This window comes from Cynoglossus semilaevis, chromosome 2, assembly GCF_000523025.1.
Source record: "Cynoglossus semilaevis isolate Cse_v1.0 chromosome 2, Cse_v1.0, whole genome shotgun sequence".
Classification (NCBI taxonomy): domain Eukaryota; kingdom Metazoa; phylum Chordata; class Actinopteri; order Pleuronectiformes; family Cynoglossidae; genus Cynoglossus; species Cynoglossus semilaevis.
In genome coordinates, this window is record NC_024308.1 from 17,484,939 (window position 1) to 17,500,509 (window position 15,571).

Below are 15,571 nucleotides of genomic sequence, written 5' to 3' on the forward strand. Positions count from 1 at the left end.
AACTTGAGGCGGATGAGACCAAACACAGCAGAATCCCTCTGCCGAGGCAGCGGACCTCTCCCACAGCTGGGACACAAGAGGCCAGTAATCTGTAAGTGTTCTTAAATCAAACACCACGCTATGAGTTATCATCTTGAAGAATCTGCAGAGACAAAAGCAGACAGTTTAGCAGGAACGTCATTTATAATTACTAAGATAACTGCCCTCTGCCTGACTCCCTCCTCCTTCTTTCTTCTTCTTTGCATCATCTTTTTGTCATTCACAGTGCATAATTTCAACTCGGCTGCCACCGTCTCTCTAAAGGTGGGAACCTGTCACACTTTGACAACAAAGACGTTGGGCGACAGCTCAGAAAAAGTCACAGAGAGGAGGAGAGAGGGAGCGGCAGCCAATTACGTCAGGTAGATTTAAGTTTGGTTTGTTTTAGTTAAAGGACGAAGCGCCTGAGGATGTGGCTGAAGGGTCTTAACTCCTCACAAAGTCACATAAACAGCAGAGATGCCGGGCCTCTGTGTGCCATTTGGCCTGAGTTATTTTTGTGAAAGGGGGGTTCTTCGTGCCAAGAGGAAACAAAACACAAATGGAAGACATCACAGTGGGCTGTTAATTACATTTGCATGTTCATTTCTCTTTGTTGTGGTCATCAGCTCAAGATCAGAATTCTACATCATTAAAATATGTAATAAAATCAGAGTCCCACGACTGGAGAGCACATCCATGTTTAAGCCTCCATCTCTGGGCCAGTAAACTGAAAACCACACATTTTTACCTGATCATAAAGGACCCTCAGAGCCAGGCAGCCTGAGACAAATCAGTCCTGCTTGTGTTTGTAAAAATGCTGACCACATGCTCCAAGACAAGGCTGGGTCAGAGACTGAGCCTGTCAGTGCAGCGGTAACTGTTGTATACACAGTGGAGTTATACGTGTCTGTGTGCGTTTGTGTTCACGAGCTCTGGTTAGAGGAGACAAAAAGAGAGAAATACTGCTTACCTACCTGGTTGCGCGTTTTATGCGATTTCTGCAGCCACACCCGCCACTGATCGTACAGTTTGATGGACATGCCGCTGCAGCCATACGCGTGTTTGCGGACCCAGCCGAAGAACTGCTTGAGTTCTCGCCGCAGAGTGGAGTTCTGCTCGCTGGGCTTGGATTCACAGGTGCTGCTCAGCAGACGATCTGGGGGAGACAGGGGTGGGAGGAGGGAAGGGTGAGGAAGAGGGGGTGCAGAGAACACATAAGGGGGACTTGCTACTAAACGGTGGGAGGTCAGTGTGTTTTCAGTTATTTTCCTGGTACTGGTGAAACTGCAGCTCCTACAGGAAGTGATTTCATGTAGCTACGATGGCAGGTGTTAATGACGATAATGATATTTATATATTGATTTTCATTCATATTTATTCACTCATCTTTTACCACTAAATTCTTTCTAGGGCTGTGATAAGAGATGATAACATGGAGAGTTGACACCTGTCAATCAAACAACCATTTCAACTCACACTCGTACCTACTGTAGGGTCAATTTAGATTCAACAGTTCAAACTAATCCTACATCTGCATGTTGTTTGTTTGGACGCCAGAGTATTTAAATAAAAACAATGCACATGATGATTAAAAACATACAACCTTTTAAAAGGGGGATATTCTTGCCAAAGTTCTGTCATTTCTTTTCCTGCTTGGTTTAAAACACTAACATCATTGTGAAAAATGTCAGTAATTTCCCTGAAGAGGGACAAATATATATATGTGTGTGTGTGTGTGTGTGTGTGTAAAAAAAAATGAAATAAATTTAATTTCCCTTCCTGCAGCCCCCTGCAATAGCTTACCCAACCTCTAGGGTGACTTTGGGAACTAGTACTCTAAGACCTCTTTTGTACTCAGTCATGGAGGAAGTATTTAAATGTTAGTCTCATGTACGTAGCCAGAAAGTCCATGTGGGCCCAACAAGTGTGCACTGGACCACATGAATACTGGGGTGGCATACGTTTATGATCAAGACCTTTTTTTGGGGGGGTAAAACTAACTGCTCTGCCTTATGAGGAGACATTTTCTTTCCTTTATGTCAAAAATAATGATGATTCCAACACTAAAAATACACTAAAACCAGAGTTAAGTGCACTACAGTCTGACAGGGAATGATTTTCTGTTCCCAGATCCTAAACCTTGGAGGTAAAGCACCCTACTTGGGTTTCTGCTACTGAAAGTCATAAGTTTGCGATGATCACTTCTTCATGGTGAGTCCTGATAACAACTTCCTCCCTGTGCAGAGTGAATACCACATAACCTATATGTAACTCATTATCTGCTCCTTCTGCTCCCAAACCTGCTTCCACTCAGGCTTTATGGGTCCTGAGTGTGCCTCCAACTGACAACCAGCTTTTTAACTTGATCAATCTTTGAAGCCAACGACAAAAATCTATCAAACTTCCCCCTGGCTCCGTCAGTTCCTTCTCATCCCCGGCTGGGAGATCTCTATCAAGGTATGTGATGTTTGGTTTCTTTGGCGTCACATGCGGTTTACATCTGCTTAGTCAGGATGTTGAATCCAGGATAAGAACATTGTTTTTCTGACTTCAATTGGCAGAGAAAGGTGGCTTATTAGAGAGGGAAGAGTGGTCAAACTCTGTGGGCATCACAGACATTTGGAAGCATTTAAAAGCCATTTAAGCCTTGGAGAAGGAAAGACAGTGTTTATCCATGTAAACATGTGGTGGACAGCAGCCTGGGCAGTTGGCAGAACAGTAAAAGAGGCTTTTTTTTTTGGTTTCTCGCATTAAAGATTTTTGCTAATTTCTCCTATTTTAACCCAATGAACCGACGTGTTCTGGGCACGTACCACTGCTGGGGGTGGACGCTGCTGTCGGGTGACTCCAGTCACTCCAGATGCCGGCCTTTCTGGAGCCATAGATGCCCACTGGGTTGCACCTGACCTGGACAAAATAAACAGTTCCAGGATGGAGACCGGCCAATCGACAAGATGTCTGGTTACCAACATCATCCACCAGCTGCGACGCACAGAAATAGCACAAAACAGTGAGTCAGCGTTTACTTTACACACAGGGGAGAAAACACAGGCTTCATATTTAACAGTTTGGATCAGGCTTTGGTAATGTTTCCAACGTGTTCTGTTATTGCACTCAGAGAAAATATAAAAAATAGATCGTATTAACTTGATATGATCAGAAGTGAAGGGAATGAGAAGTGATTGGATAAAGATGTTTACATGAACTTCTCACACGTTTATTTATGTTTTTATCTCTTTATTTAAAACTCTAAATAATAGTAGTAAAATAGAACAAAAGCCAATAAAAATATTTTTGAAATAGCTTTGTAAAATCTCAGTCTGCCTTAGTGCCAACCTTCCATTCAGTGCTGTCCTCCAGTCTGTAGCGAATCTGATACTTGGCCTGAAACAAGATGTCCTTCAGCTCGGGGGGGCTCGTCCAGCGAACAGTCAGCTGGTCCTCCAGGTCACCGACGCGACTCACTTGAATGTCAGCAGGAGGATCAGTGGTCACTGGACACACGGAGAGAAATTTTACAAATTTACTAGTGGAAGTATATTCTTACTATTCTTATTACATTTTAAAAGAAGCGCAACAGCATATTAATACATTATACACTTTATATTAAAAAAATTAACTTAATAAAATAAAAAAAATCTTAAAATTGAAATGGACTTTAGGTGACAATTTAATTGATTTAAAAATAAGTCTTGAGTTTATTTTTTATAGCTTTTATCCCTGCTGCGGAGTGAGTAACTGAGAGGCTCTGAGTGAGTTTGGTTTTTCCTTCCTGTAGAGAAAAACACTTCAGGATTAAATAGAACTTAATCCAGTGTAATAAAGAGTGTAAAAAAAAAGTTCTTTGAAGTTAAGAGAGACGAAGATACAGGTGAAGATAAAACAGAAAGAGGAAGGAAGGAGTATCTTGTAAAGGTGTTTCCTGTGTCTTGTTATGTCAGCTGAAAAAGAACAACTGAATTATTATTGTCTCTGTCCAGCGACTAATTACATTAATTCCATACAATGGAAAACAGTTCTAAATGGTTTCCCAAATATCAACAAGACGATACATTTAATTTAAAAAAAAAGATTTATATGTGTTAGTTCCAGGAGAGCAGAAAACATTGTTTAATTAATAAAAAACTTACTTATTAAAAAAATAATTTCATCTCATTTCAAGTTATGAGGAGGCAGGAAAAGACATGAGAAGTACACACGAGTACTCCATAAGAAGAACAAGGAGGATCTGGTGTACATGCAAATATACTAATGTAAAATGAAATACAAAATAAGACTGACCTATGTCCAGGATGTCCAGGGTGGTGATGTCAGAGATCGCTGAGCCCAGCTGATTGGACGCCTCAACCCAAATCTCGTACGGGGTGAAGAGGGCGAGGTTGCGAGGGACGTAGCAGGAGTAACGCTGTTTTCCTGTGCTGTAGTTTTCACCCTCTTTCTCTCTGCCGTACCACCTGCAACGACACAGACAAACTGAAGTGGTCCGGACGTCCTGGGGTTTGATTTATTTAGGCTACCGTGAAAGTGGAAAAGTTATGAGACCAAAGTGATGGTAGGCTGAAGTAGAAGAATGAAAATATAGAAAACCAACTGTTTAGAAAGGCTGCAAAGAAAAACTCTTTAGGACTAGTACTGGTACTGTTGTCTGGTACTGTTGTCTGGTACTGGTACTGTTGTCTTCCTGCATGTTTAAACAGCGAACTGGTACTTGTTGTCTGGTACTGTTGTCTGGTACTGTTGTCTGGTACTGTTGTCTGGTACTGTTGTCTGGTACTGTTGTCTGGTACTGTTGTCTGGTACTGTTGTCTGGTACTGGTACTGTTGTCTTCCTGCATGTTTAAACAGCGAACTAACCCTTTCTATTAGTCTTTTTGTGCTGTGAGCTGCAGCAGATCTGGGACACTCACCTCAGTTTGTACTTGAGTGTGTACTTTGTTCGGATGTGGGTCTCACCCGGGCCTCCTGGACTCCACTTGCAGGTCAAGTCTTTTGTATTGCGGGACCAACATGTTAAATTGACGGGTTTTTCTGGAGGTGCTGGTTTTTGGGGGAGGAAATAAGATTCAATAATTTATTAGATAAGTACTATCTATGACTTGTCTAAGTCCTTTGGGAATAGCGTGAATGCATAAAAAATATATACTGACAGCAAACTGCAATATCATTGATCTAAAAAGAAGGCTCTACTACCTCATGGCCAGAGAGATTATTTGATGAACAACAGAGTTAGTGGAAAATACCCAAGATTAATCAGTTTAAACTTGAAAATGTTTCCATGTGGTCACTGTGTCCCGGTGGTCATTAGGAAACAGTGTACGACCTCGGAAGCGACTTTTAAAAGCTGTTGTTGTTATTAAATACAAACCAAATACAACAACAAAGTTATTTTCATCACTTCCAGGAGATTTGAAAGACTGGGTGGTTTTATTTGTTGTTTTATTTTTTCTAAAAAGCAGATACTTTAGGGTAAAAACTGGTTTGTGAGGTTTTTATGACATTTACATTTTATAAATGCATTTTAAAAAATCAATCTTTCTGCTTTTAATATTCCCGCGCTGTAATAGAACTACTCCAAATATATATTCTTAGTCTGACCACCACTGACCGTTTCAGAAAGAAATCTGCGTCTGATTCTCTGTGCAGATGGGATTTCTGTGTTTTTAAGAACTTGCGTTATTCGTTTTTCCTCTCAGCTCCTGAGTGTAATTCTATTACATTATTGTTGCGTGAGGAGACAAACTACTGAGGAGCCGCGGTCAATAAAATCTGTTGTGCCTTTAAAAGAACCTGATTCATCGTTTTGAGTAAAACAGCTGCAGAGTTGATAAAAGTAGGGGTCTAAGAGCATTAGGTGATTTAGTCTGTAATAATATAAATGTAAACACAGCAGGAGGCATGAAGACAAAGGCGTTATTTGTCTTGAAGCCACTGACTGTTAATCATTGTCCTGGTCTGAATCATGTTGTTCCAAAAATATAAACATAACACGAAAATGATTAATAATAAAAGTATTTAAAATTAATTGAAAATGATTAATTAATGAGAGTCAGATTAATTGATTGGGAGCTTTGAAAATATCTTACAAAGTAAAATTATTTTTTATTAATATTTAATTTAATTTTTTTGTATGAAAATAGTTTAAAAGACCATCAAAACAATTCTGACAGAGTACTAATAAATATATAAACATGATTTAGATCTAACATCAGGTGCAGCATCTGTATCTGTATCAGAACAGAACATTAGGTTTAGCCACGTTAGCGTGACGTAAAGAGTGCACTTACTGGCAACATAGAGACAAGAACCCCCCAGGACCTGTCCATCTGCTCCGTGACACACCAGGTTGTCTCCGGACTTTTGTCGAGAGCCATTCAGGTGGTGTAGGTTTACACTGAGAATGTTGGAGGACACCAGGCTGTAGGTGGCGCTGGACAAACGTATTCCATTCAGCGTCCAGTAAAAGTTGCCGGCGTGGAGGCCGAGGTCAGGGTTCAGGGTGCATGTAGCTGTCAGATTTGAGCCGATGTGCAGGACGGGATCCTGAGGCGAGACCACCGCTACATCTGAGTGATGGACACACACACACACACACACAGAGAGAGAGAGAGTGGCCTCAGGAATTCAAGTTTTTATCATATTTAAATAATAAAATAAACACAAAAATGACACGTTATAAACCTTAATATATTACTAATATATAAGACAAAGCAAATTTAAAAACCTGGTATTTAAATTTTTAGAAAATTAGATTCTGTCTTTAACTATTTTATACCCAAAAAAATCTGTTGTACCTTCTCTGTTCAACCAAAAAAATTTGAAACTAAAAAAAAGTTCATTATGATGCATAATTCTGAAGTGTTATATTTGAGACGTTGAACTTCTTGTCACAGACAAACTTCAACTTCAGTTGATGTTTTCTGAAATGTTTTGTTCCCAAAAAAGCCCCAAACATTTTAGACAAAAACCAACACAAGACAAAAATATCAACAACAACTCTCATTTGTAGTTTTTGCAAATGAGTGATTTTTTTTTGTGTTTGTTTCTTCAGCAGCAGTGGCAGCAGCAGCAGTGGTGGTGGTTTTACCACAGCTCATGTTTATGACCCTGTAATGACGAGGATTTATTGAGCCCCAGAAAGGTCAACTTGGTTTGTCAGTAAAATCTTCCGATGTTTTTTCCATACTGTGACCAGCCGTGGGTCCAGTGTTTACCTGTGTGATTGATGTCCATGACAAAACCCTGTGAGTGTCCATCTGCAGAGATATAACGGTGTTACTCAGGACGTTCAACGTGTTGCTGCTGTTGCTGCTGCTGCTGCTGCTTTTTCCACATCTGCACTGCTTGTTGTTCTGGTGTTATTTGATGAACACACTGATATATAAAACACACGCAAAAAAAATATTGACTTGACTTATTTACTGTTACACAAAATTCAGGTGTGAATTGTATCAGCTAAAAAAAAAAAACAGTGAATATGTTGTGAACATAATTTTGGACATAAAGCAAAAATATATTAATTAATGTTTATGATCTAGATAATTGTCACATTTTTGAAATACCAGTGGATTACAGTTTATAATCTCATCAATTCATAAACATCAACCCCTGAGAAATATGATGTTAGTTTCTAAATCTAATTTAATTCCAGTAGAGAATGACATGTATTATAACTTGAAGATACTTCTCCTAATACTGTTTTTGAAATACCAGTGGATATTATAACTGTAGTCCTCCTGTTTGTTTTATATTGTATTTTCACAATCATGACACTCGGTTTGAACTGTTTTAATGACTTCACCTGTTTGGATCACTATGAACTAGAAAATCAATTTATCATACGATTATAATAACTTTAATATTGGTACATTTATAAATTATTTTCGTGAAATATAATTGTCTTTAAAGACTTGAGATCTTTAAAGGGTGGGTGTTTGGTTCAAACGTGTATAAAAAACAAAGTTAAAACAGGAAACAACAACTCCAAACTCTGTGATTTAAATGTGCTTTAGCTGAGAATGAAGGGCCGTCGGTTTGTGTGGACAGCCCTTCATACTGTACCTATGACAGTTGGAGTAAGGTGGAATAAGGTCAGTCGGTGGAGGAGGAGCTGGGGATGAGCTCTTTATGGAGTTCAAAATGGGATTAAACACGAGAAAAGTGAAGGAACAGTCACGGTCAGGAATACTGAAGTAAAACTAGGACTGGTTCAGATACTTACGTGTCGAGGAGAAGAGCACGTGTGGAACAAAAAGAAGAAGAAGAAGAAGCAGGAACATGAAGTAGAACATGCCTTTTTCTGATGAGCTTTCTCCACAGATGTCCTTTACACACGGAGCAGCGAAGTTCTGGAGGAGGAGGAGGAGGAGCGGCTTCTCTCCCTACGGTGGCTGGTCTCACAGAAAGTGTGTGACTCCTCCGTGGACCCTTCACTGATCAAATGGTGCAGGAGGAGGCGGAGGAGGAGACGCAGGAGGCGGAGGAGGCAAACAGGACCAGGTTTGGTTCTTGGAAACTCCAGAGGAACGCCGCTCCGCTCCTCCTCCTCTGTCCGCGCACACAGCCTCCGTAGTCATTAGTGCTCCTCCATCTGTCTCCTCCCTGAGTACGCACGCGCGCACACACATGGAAACGCTGCTCCGAATCTTGTTCAGACGTTGATGGTGGGTCGTGGCTCAGAAACGTTAACGTTGATCCTCTGTAAAGGTGAAGATGCTGCCGGAGCCTGTCAGTCAGTGCTGCAGGTACACAGCAAACCACGTGTAGACCCGGGCTTCAACTCTGTGACAAATGTCAAAGTTGTGACCACAACTGAAGTGGTTTTAGTAAAACACCAAACGCGTACCGAGTGTAGAATACGTGTGGTGTTGAAGTACAACTGAGGACAGGCTCATTATTGCAGTTTGTTTTATTTATTATTTAGTGGGACTTTAGATTTGGTCGGTGTCGCTTTAAGACATTTGTCGTCTTTTCTTGAAGCACATGAAGTTCTTACAAATGTACATGTGTCCTTTTTGTTCTGCAAATATGCAAGAGATTATATTTCTTTTCTTTGTTTGTGGAAATACTTTACAGTACTTTGGAATTTTACTCTTCAAACGGCACAGCCACTAGCAAGGATTATAGGGCTTTGTAGGGCTTTATTCCCACATATACTGTATGTGAAGGTGATTCTCTCACATTAATATAATGGATCAAAGCTAGTTTATGGTCCCATCATACACCTGGACTCATTTACCTTTTCAGGGTTGATAAATCTAGGTCATAGACCAGTGATCATCAAATGCGAGCCAAATCAAATCTGCATAGTAACAGGATTCCAAAATAAACAGAAAAAATAGAAAAAAGAAAAGAAAATCATTTTTATTTGAATGTCCGGCCCCCGAGGTGTCTGTCCAGAAATATTCTGTCCCTCCCATGAATATATTCGGTGACCACTGTGTTACATCAGTGTTTCCCAAACTTTTTTTCTGGGGACCCATATTTTAAAAGTCACAAACCTTCACGACTCAACTCAATAGACATTATTCATAAACTCCTGGAAAACATGATGCGAGACGGCCCAAAAAAACTCTTGTGACCCACCTGAGGATCACGACCCGATCTTTGGGAAACAATGTCCTACACTGTACATACAGTACTACTTTGATACCATCACAAAGAAGTTAGGCACAAATACACCAACAGTAGATGGTCATGTTTGGAGGGAGAAAGTATCTGCTACTGAATTTAAACGAAACCATTTTTTGGGACCAGGTGTTGTTCCAAACGTCACATCAACGTAGAACTAAAATGTTTAACTTTTTATTTGTGAAATGTGAAACATTTGATGAGAAAAAGATTCAGTCATGGAGTTAAATGTAGGACAAATGGAGGACAGTGTTGATAGGTGTAGCAACCTCTCTGGACAGATCTGTCCGTTATCCAGAGACGCTCAGACCTCGTCAACTTGTACTTTTGGTCAATGGGAAAGTCTGTTCTAAGACTTTGGTCAAACAGCTGATTTGAAGGATCTTAATTTGAGAAGAACATTAGACTTGAACAGCAGATGTTTTACTGGATTCTGTGGAGTCGTGTTAGCCTGTGGGTCGATGTGGGCTGACTAATACTTAGCATTTGTTGGAACATGTTTTTCTTATTACCAGCTCTGGGTTTCCTGAGAGTCAAGATTTGGTTTAAGGCTTATGGTTAGAACTGTAACGTTATGACATGAGTGTACTTTAAAGTGTATATTGTGTGTGTGTAGTGTTGATCTTGTGGGGGAGGGGTGAGGCGTGTGACGCCATGAGCACATAGACCAGAGGAGCAGACAGGAGGCTGAGGCAGCAAACTCAGAAGGAGCATCATCATCATCATCATCATCCTCCTCCTCCTCCTCATCATCCGCACCAGCACCTCCGCCACAAAGGAACCGCTTCGCCGCCCACTGCTCCTCCTATCCACGGGCTCTGAGATGCTCCTTCTCGGCAGCAGGATGTGCGAATTCTCGGCCCTACTCTCCGTGCTCCTGGCCGGACTTGCGGCGTTGGCGGCGGCGTCCACGGATGTTTTCAACAACCAGCTGGGCGACATCAGCTACTGCAAAAAACAATGCCAGCTCACCATCAAAAACAAAAGCCCCGCTAAAGTAAGTCACTGCTGCCGTGCGCGCTATCGTCTCCTTCAGGGCTGTGTGTGCGGGAGGTGCTGTATCAGCATCGAGCCGCATCTTTGTGCTCGACCTCCCACAGACTGCACCCAAACACAGACGCAGTCTCTGTACCACGGAGGTGCAGCGGTACAGCAGGCCTGGCCGTGTTGTGATCCCGGGCAGCTGCAGGTGCCATGCTGGCTGCACAATGTCAGGCTACAGCCTTTTCAGCCACGTTATCGTCAGGATTGACACCATAATGCAGCTCATTTTTTTATTTCTCCTTTTCAAGGACTCGTCACTGAAGAGACGCGACTTTAGAGCTCGTCGTCTCTGTGAATGTTGTGGTTATCGTGGCGTTTCACGGTGCATTATATCAGAGGCCGCTGCTGAGAGGCACTGACACAAACATGTTTTACTGCCACACTGGACCACAGCAGGGCCTCGGACCACTGCATTGTGTCAGTGCCTGTGCATCTGCCATCACCGTCTTCAGGTGTGGTTCAGACATCCCGCAGGGCAGCAGAAGCAGAGCTGCAAAGCTTGAAAAAAAAAATAGATAAAAAAATAAAAACATGCATATAGTGTTTACACGTGATTCGTGTAGTTCAATCAAGTGATTTATTTATTTATTTTCATGATAAGAATAATTCAAGAGAGTGGTTAAAAATTCGAGGCTAAAAAAGAAGATTTTTTTTGTCTTTTTTGTACTCAGGCAGTCTTTGTTCTGTTCTGTTCCCTAGAATGTCACCAGGGGGCGCTGTTTCTTCACTTTACAGTGTTCTTAAAAGCTTTGTGACAGGAGAAAGGCCTCGTGTTATTGACCAACCATTGTCTCGTATTTAAATAACTTTAACTGAAGGCTTCTCAGCAGCTGTTTATGGCAGGCTGCCGTGGAACCGCTGCATCTTATCATTACCGTCCGTTTGTACAAACACAGTGGAAGAGGAATTTCTAGTTCTGCAGAACCCAAATGTCTCTCTCTCTCTCTGTGTTTTGCTCCTAGGACTCTGTAATGAACGCCTGTCACCGTGGTTGCCGCCTCTACTCCATCTGTCAGTTCGTCAATGGAAATGCTGGTTTCAACACCAGCAGGGAGCAGTGTCAGGGAGGTGAGTCAGCTGATCCTCAGGATTCAAGGGCTGGAGTATATGTCTGTACTGTTCATGACCAGCGCTGACTGTTTAAACCAATAGACACCTGGTGTTTACACCAGAACCAAACTGTGTCCATAGTCGGCTGCAGCTCGTCCTCTGTTTGATAAAAAATGCACTACAAACAAGTTTTAAAATAAAATGTCCCGTGGACACTCTCTGGCTGTCTGTCCACTTTGAACTGCTGTAGAGGAAATCAATGATGTGATTTGCTGCCAGCTGAGGTCCAATAACACGCTGTTTGGAAAATGACATCATCGAGGCCGTTGGATACTTCCAGGTGGAATCTTCATCTGTCTTTACTGGCCTGTGTCTCCTGACGTCCTCTGGTTTTGAACTCCTGATGTATTTATCTACATTTATTTCACCATCCTTCTGTCCTCTTCAGCCTGTCAGGAGGCATACGTTAAGCTGCTGGAGCAAGACGCCTGCAGCACCGGCTGTGCCAGCCAACCCTCTGAACCTGAGATCCTGAGGAGGAAGGTGAGAATGACACACACACACACACACACACAGACAGACAGAGTATCTGCTCTAAGTGGATTTTATAAATCAGACGTTGCAGGATCTGGGTGGAGGTTAAATCCACTTAGAATACAGGAAGTTCTCCAGTGTCCTGAATGACTATGAGTTTACATATAGATGTATGTAAGATTCTGCCTTCTTCTGCTCCATACATGATGTGTGTATATGATGTATTTTCTAACGATCCTAACAAAGTCTTCATCACCAGTTCTTTCTAATGTGGTTGTAACACACAGACCTGACATCATCCTGCCTGGAACTATTGATTCAGACCAGTGTCTCCTCTTCTTCTCCTTATGCAGCTGAAGGCCATGACACTGCGCCCAAAGCCTACCTCTGTGATGGAGGCTGTGTCCAGCTGGTGCAACGACATCGTCAGCTCTGCCCAGAGCTTCATCTCCTCCACCTGGACTTTCTATCTGCAGGCTGATGATGGCAAAGTCGTTGTTTTCCAGGTGAGTCCAAACTAAATTCGAGCAGCTGTGACTGAACACACTGAACTGCACACACACACACTGAACACTGCTACTGCGCCACTGCCAAGACAGAACTAAACCATCTCGACAACAAAATGCAACCAAAACAGAAAAAGCCACATACTTGGACTTTAAAATGCAGTATGCAGTTTAAAATGGTACTAAGGAACTAACTGGAACTGATGCTGATGCTGAGTCTGACCACAGCCAACCAGAAGAGGAGGCAGAGCTTTGTCTCCCTCTAGAGCAGTGGTTCTCAGTTATTTTCTCTCATGCCCCCCATTGAGGACAAAAATGTTAAATGATATGAAAAATCCTAAAATAGTTTTATATCAAAATTATATAAATAACTCAGACCAGTTCTATTTGCGTCACATTGTTTTTTTGACACTATACTGTGTCGTATAGTCTGGAAAATACACTCTAAAATTGTACTTTTTAAAATTGTATTTCCCTGTTGTTCAAGAAGAACAACAACTGCCTCTCTAACCTTCCCAATGTCACAACTGCCACAGTCTGCCTCTATGTCCACCTGTCTCCTGTCTCCTCTACTGTTATAGTACACCATTCATCTCACTGACCTGCTTCAGTACCTGTACCCTGACTGGGCCGTAAACCATATAATAGATAACAACACTCAGTCTTTACTATTCACCATTCAGTTTAGATGGTGATAATTGGAGTTTTTCTGAGGCTGTCATTGGGTAATAGTTAATGAACAGGTAAATCTGACTGGACTTTAATATGTGTACCTTAGCTTCCTGCCAAAACCTTTCACAGACCACAGACATTTTGAAGACTGACTGAGCAGGAGAGCATTACGGTCAGACGGTCAACGTCTTTTGGAGTGAATTATGGACGTTTCTTCTTCGTAGTGGTGACACACAGACCGAGGTAGAGCTCCGTGTTGCTGTGAGAAGACAATCAGGCTTGTGATTGGTTGATTCCATGGGCAGTCCAGAGAGAAACTACCCAGTGTTTTCTGAAATGAAAATTCTAGGGACATAATAAAAAGCCAAGTGGAGAAAACCATTCACTACTGAAGCAGTGGCTGTGTTGTTGTTGACCTGTCACTCTTCAAAGTTAAACCTTTACATTAATACCACCAAATTACCTAAAATCTAAATCTAAAAAGACTTAAAAATGCCTTCATAATATAGATAATTAACTTTTGCATAGTTAAGTAGTATAGTAGTAGTAGTAAGTATAATAAAAAGTATAAAGGTAAAAGTATAATATTAAATATTTTAAAATATGTAATTAATATTTAAAAATTACTAGTTGTATTATATATTAATATAATGAGTCATACAAATTATATTTTAAATCATATGATATATTAATATATAAAATACTATATATTAATATCATTTAATTAATATTTAAAAATATTTTTCTTGTACCTGGGTGATATAATGAGTCGTCTGCATATTATTTCCATACAAGAACAGTTTAGCATTTTTTGGTACAACCAAGGAGTTTGGGAGTTTATTGTCGTTCTTACTCAACACACCACAGTCCTGTCGCTCACACTGTAGGTTGGAACTGACAAAAATCCCATCACTACTGAGCCGACGGCTGCACATAAAATAGAACTCAACAGGATCTAGGTTTCAAACGTAGAGCTGCTGCCAGCCCTTCCTTTAGCCTAAAGCTACAGTACAGCTAACACGCTAAATCAGGACTTTTTGTTTAAAGAAAGGACCTAAAGGCTTTATGAGAAAAAAATCTGCTGAATAGGTTGATTTTTTTGTTTTTGTTTTTTGGCTTTAGATCAACACAAAATAAAAACCAGTTTAAGCCCAAACAGACATTAAATTCAGTTTACTAATTTGGAGGAAGTAAATGTCTTGCACATGAAGCGAGACATTTACCAAATGGACTTTCCTTCCGTAGCCTTTTGTCCTTTTTCATTTTGTCCTCTCCAGTTTTGCACATCTGGGCAGCATGAATGTGTACATGCACATTAAAATGGCTGGACGTGATCAAAGAAACACCGACATAGAAGTCAAAATAAGGACAAGTTGATGGCTGAATGGCTACGTAGCATACCAATTAGCCTCCTGGTTTGACTCCAGACTGTTTCCTGTCTGTCCCACTCTGTGTCTCCCTCTCTCCTTCGTTAGTCCTCTCTGGGTTTCTGTAAACCAAAGCAACTCTCCCTGGAGTAATGCATGACAGATGGGAATCAGGCTCTGCTCATATTGTTGCTTAAATCTGTTGGGTCTGCAACCAATGAGAAGCATCTCTCACATCTACCTACCCTCACCTACCCCCAGATCTTCACTGCTAAACACCACATCTGGTTTCCATGCACTTTGTCAGAAAACATTGCTCACCGTGGGCTAATAAACCTGGCCGTGGAACAACATTTTTAACAACAAATGTTCGTGGGGTTTTAAAGTGCTTCAGGCGGAGGAAAAAAAACCCCCAACAAGAAACATATTGGTCTTTTGTCAGTCTGCATAAGGGAAGAGGATCAATAAACAGGAAACATATCATAGTCTAAATAAAGGAACAAAGACAGTGAACAGAGAATGGTAATGTTGGGAGGCAGCAGAGGCTTTCAAGGTCGTCCATTAGGGTACGCATTTGGATCAATAGATAGTCGTACAGATAACAACATGGTACGTGTGTGTGTGTACGTGTGTGTGTACGCGTTGCTTTGGCCAGCAGTAGTTTTTGAACAGCCACCTACTGCTGCAGAAAAGTCAGGAGAGAGGAACCATAATCCCATTTTAATGAGTCCTCAGGAGCAACCAAAACAA

At 41.2% G+C, this 15,571-nt stretch overlaps 2 protein-coding genes across 5 annotated transcripts in view; one reads left to right on the plus strand and one right to left on the minus strand.

Annotated features, from left to right (window-relative positions):
• Window positions 1-7: 7 nt before the first annotated feature.
• On the minus strand, window positions 8-9,577 carry crlf1b (cytokine receptor-like factor 1b). Of its 3 annotated transcripts, none has more exons than XM_017042567.2 (8): window positions 8,240-9,577; window positions 6,306-6,584; window positions 4,929-5,058; window positions 4,303-4,475; window positions 3,358-3,515; window positions 2,835-3,003; window positions 996-1,177; window positions 8-142 (listed from the first exon to the last, which is right to left on the minus strand). In XM_017042567.2, the coding sequence occupies exons 1-8, from the start codon at window positions 8,307-8,309 to the stop codon at window positions 119-121; spliced, it is 1,185 nt and encodes a 394-aa protein (XP_016898056.1). In that variant the 5' UTR covers window positions 8,310-9,577; the 3' UTR covers window positions 8-118. The 3 variants fall into 3 exon arrangements, with proteins under 3 accessions (XP_016898056.1, XP_008305302.1, XP_016898055.1); XM_008307080.3 differs by having other exon boundaries at window positions 68-142; window positions 992-1,177; XM_017042566.2 differs by lacking the exon at window positions 8-142 and having other exon boundaries at window positions 408-1,177.
• Window positions 2,895-15,571, plus strand: part of tmem59l (transmembrane protein 59-like) — a 16,143-nt gene continuing 3,466 nt past the window's right edge. Inside the window, exons 1-5 of one of the 2 annotated variants that reach the window (XM_008307081.3) lie at window positions 2,899-3,031; window positions 10,265-10,645; window positions 11,655-11,760; window positions 12,191-12,285; window positions 12,630-12,782. In XM_008307081.3, coding sequence (XP_008305303.1) covers window positions 10,472-10,645; window positions 11,655-11,760; window positions 12,191-12,285; window positions 12,630-12,782 — 528 coding nt within the window. In that variant the 5' untranslated portion in view covers window positions 2,899-3,031; window positions 10,265-10,471. Of the gene's footprint in view, window positions 3,032-10,264; window positions 10,646-11,654; window positions 11,761-12,190; window positions 12,286-12,629; window positions 12,783-15,571 lie in introns of both variants that reach the window. The other variant, XM_025054180.1, reaches the window with a different exon arrangement.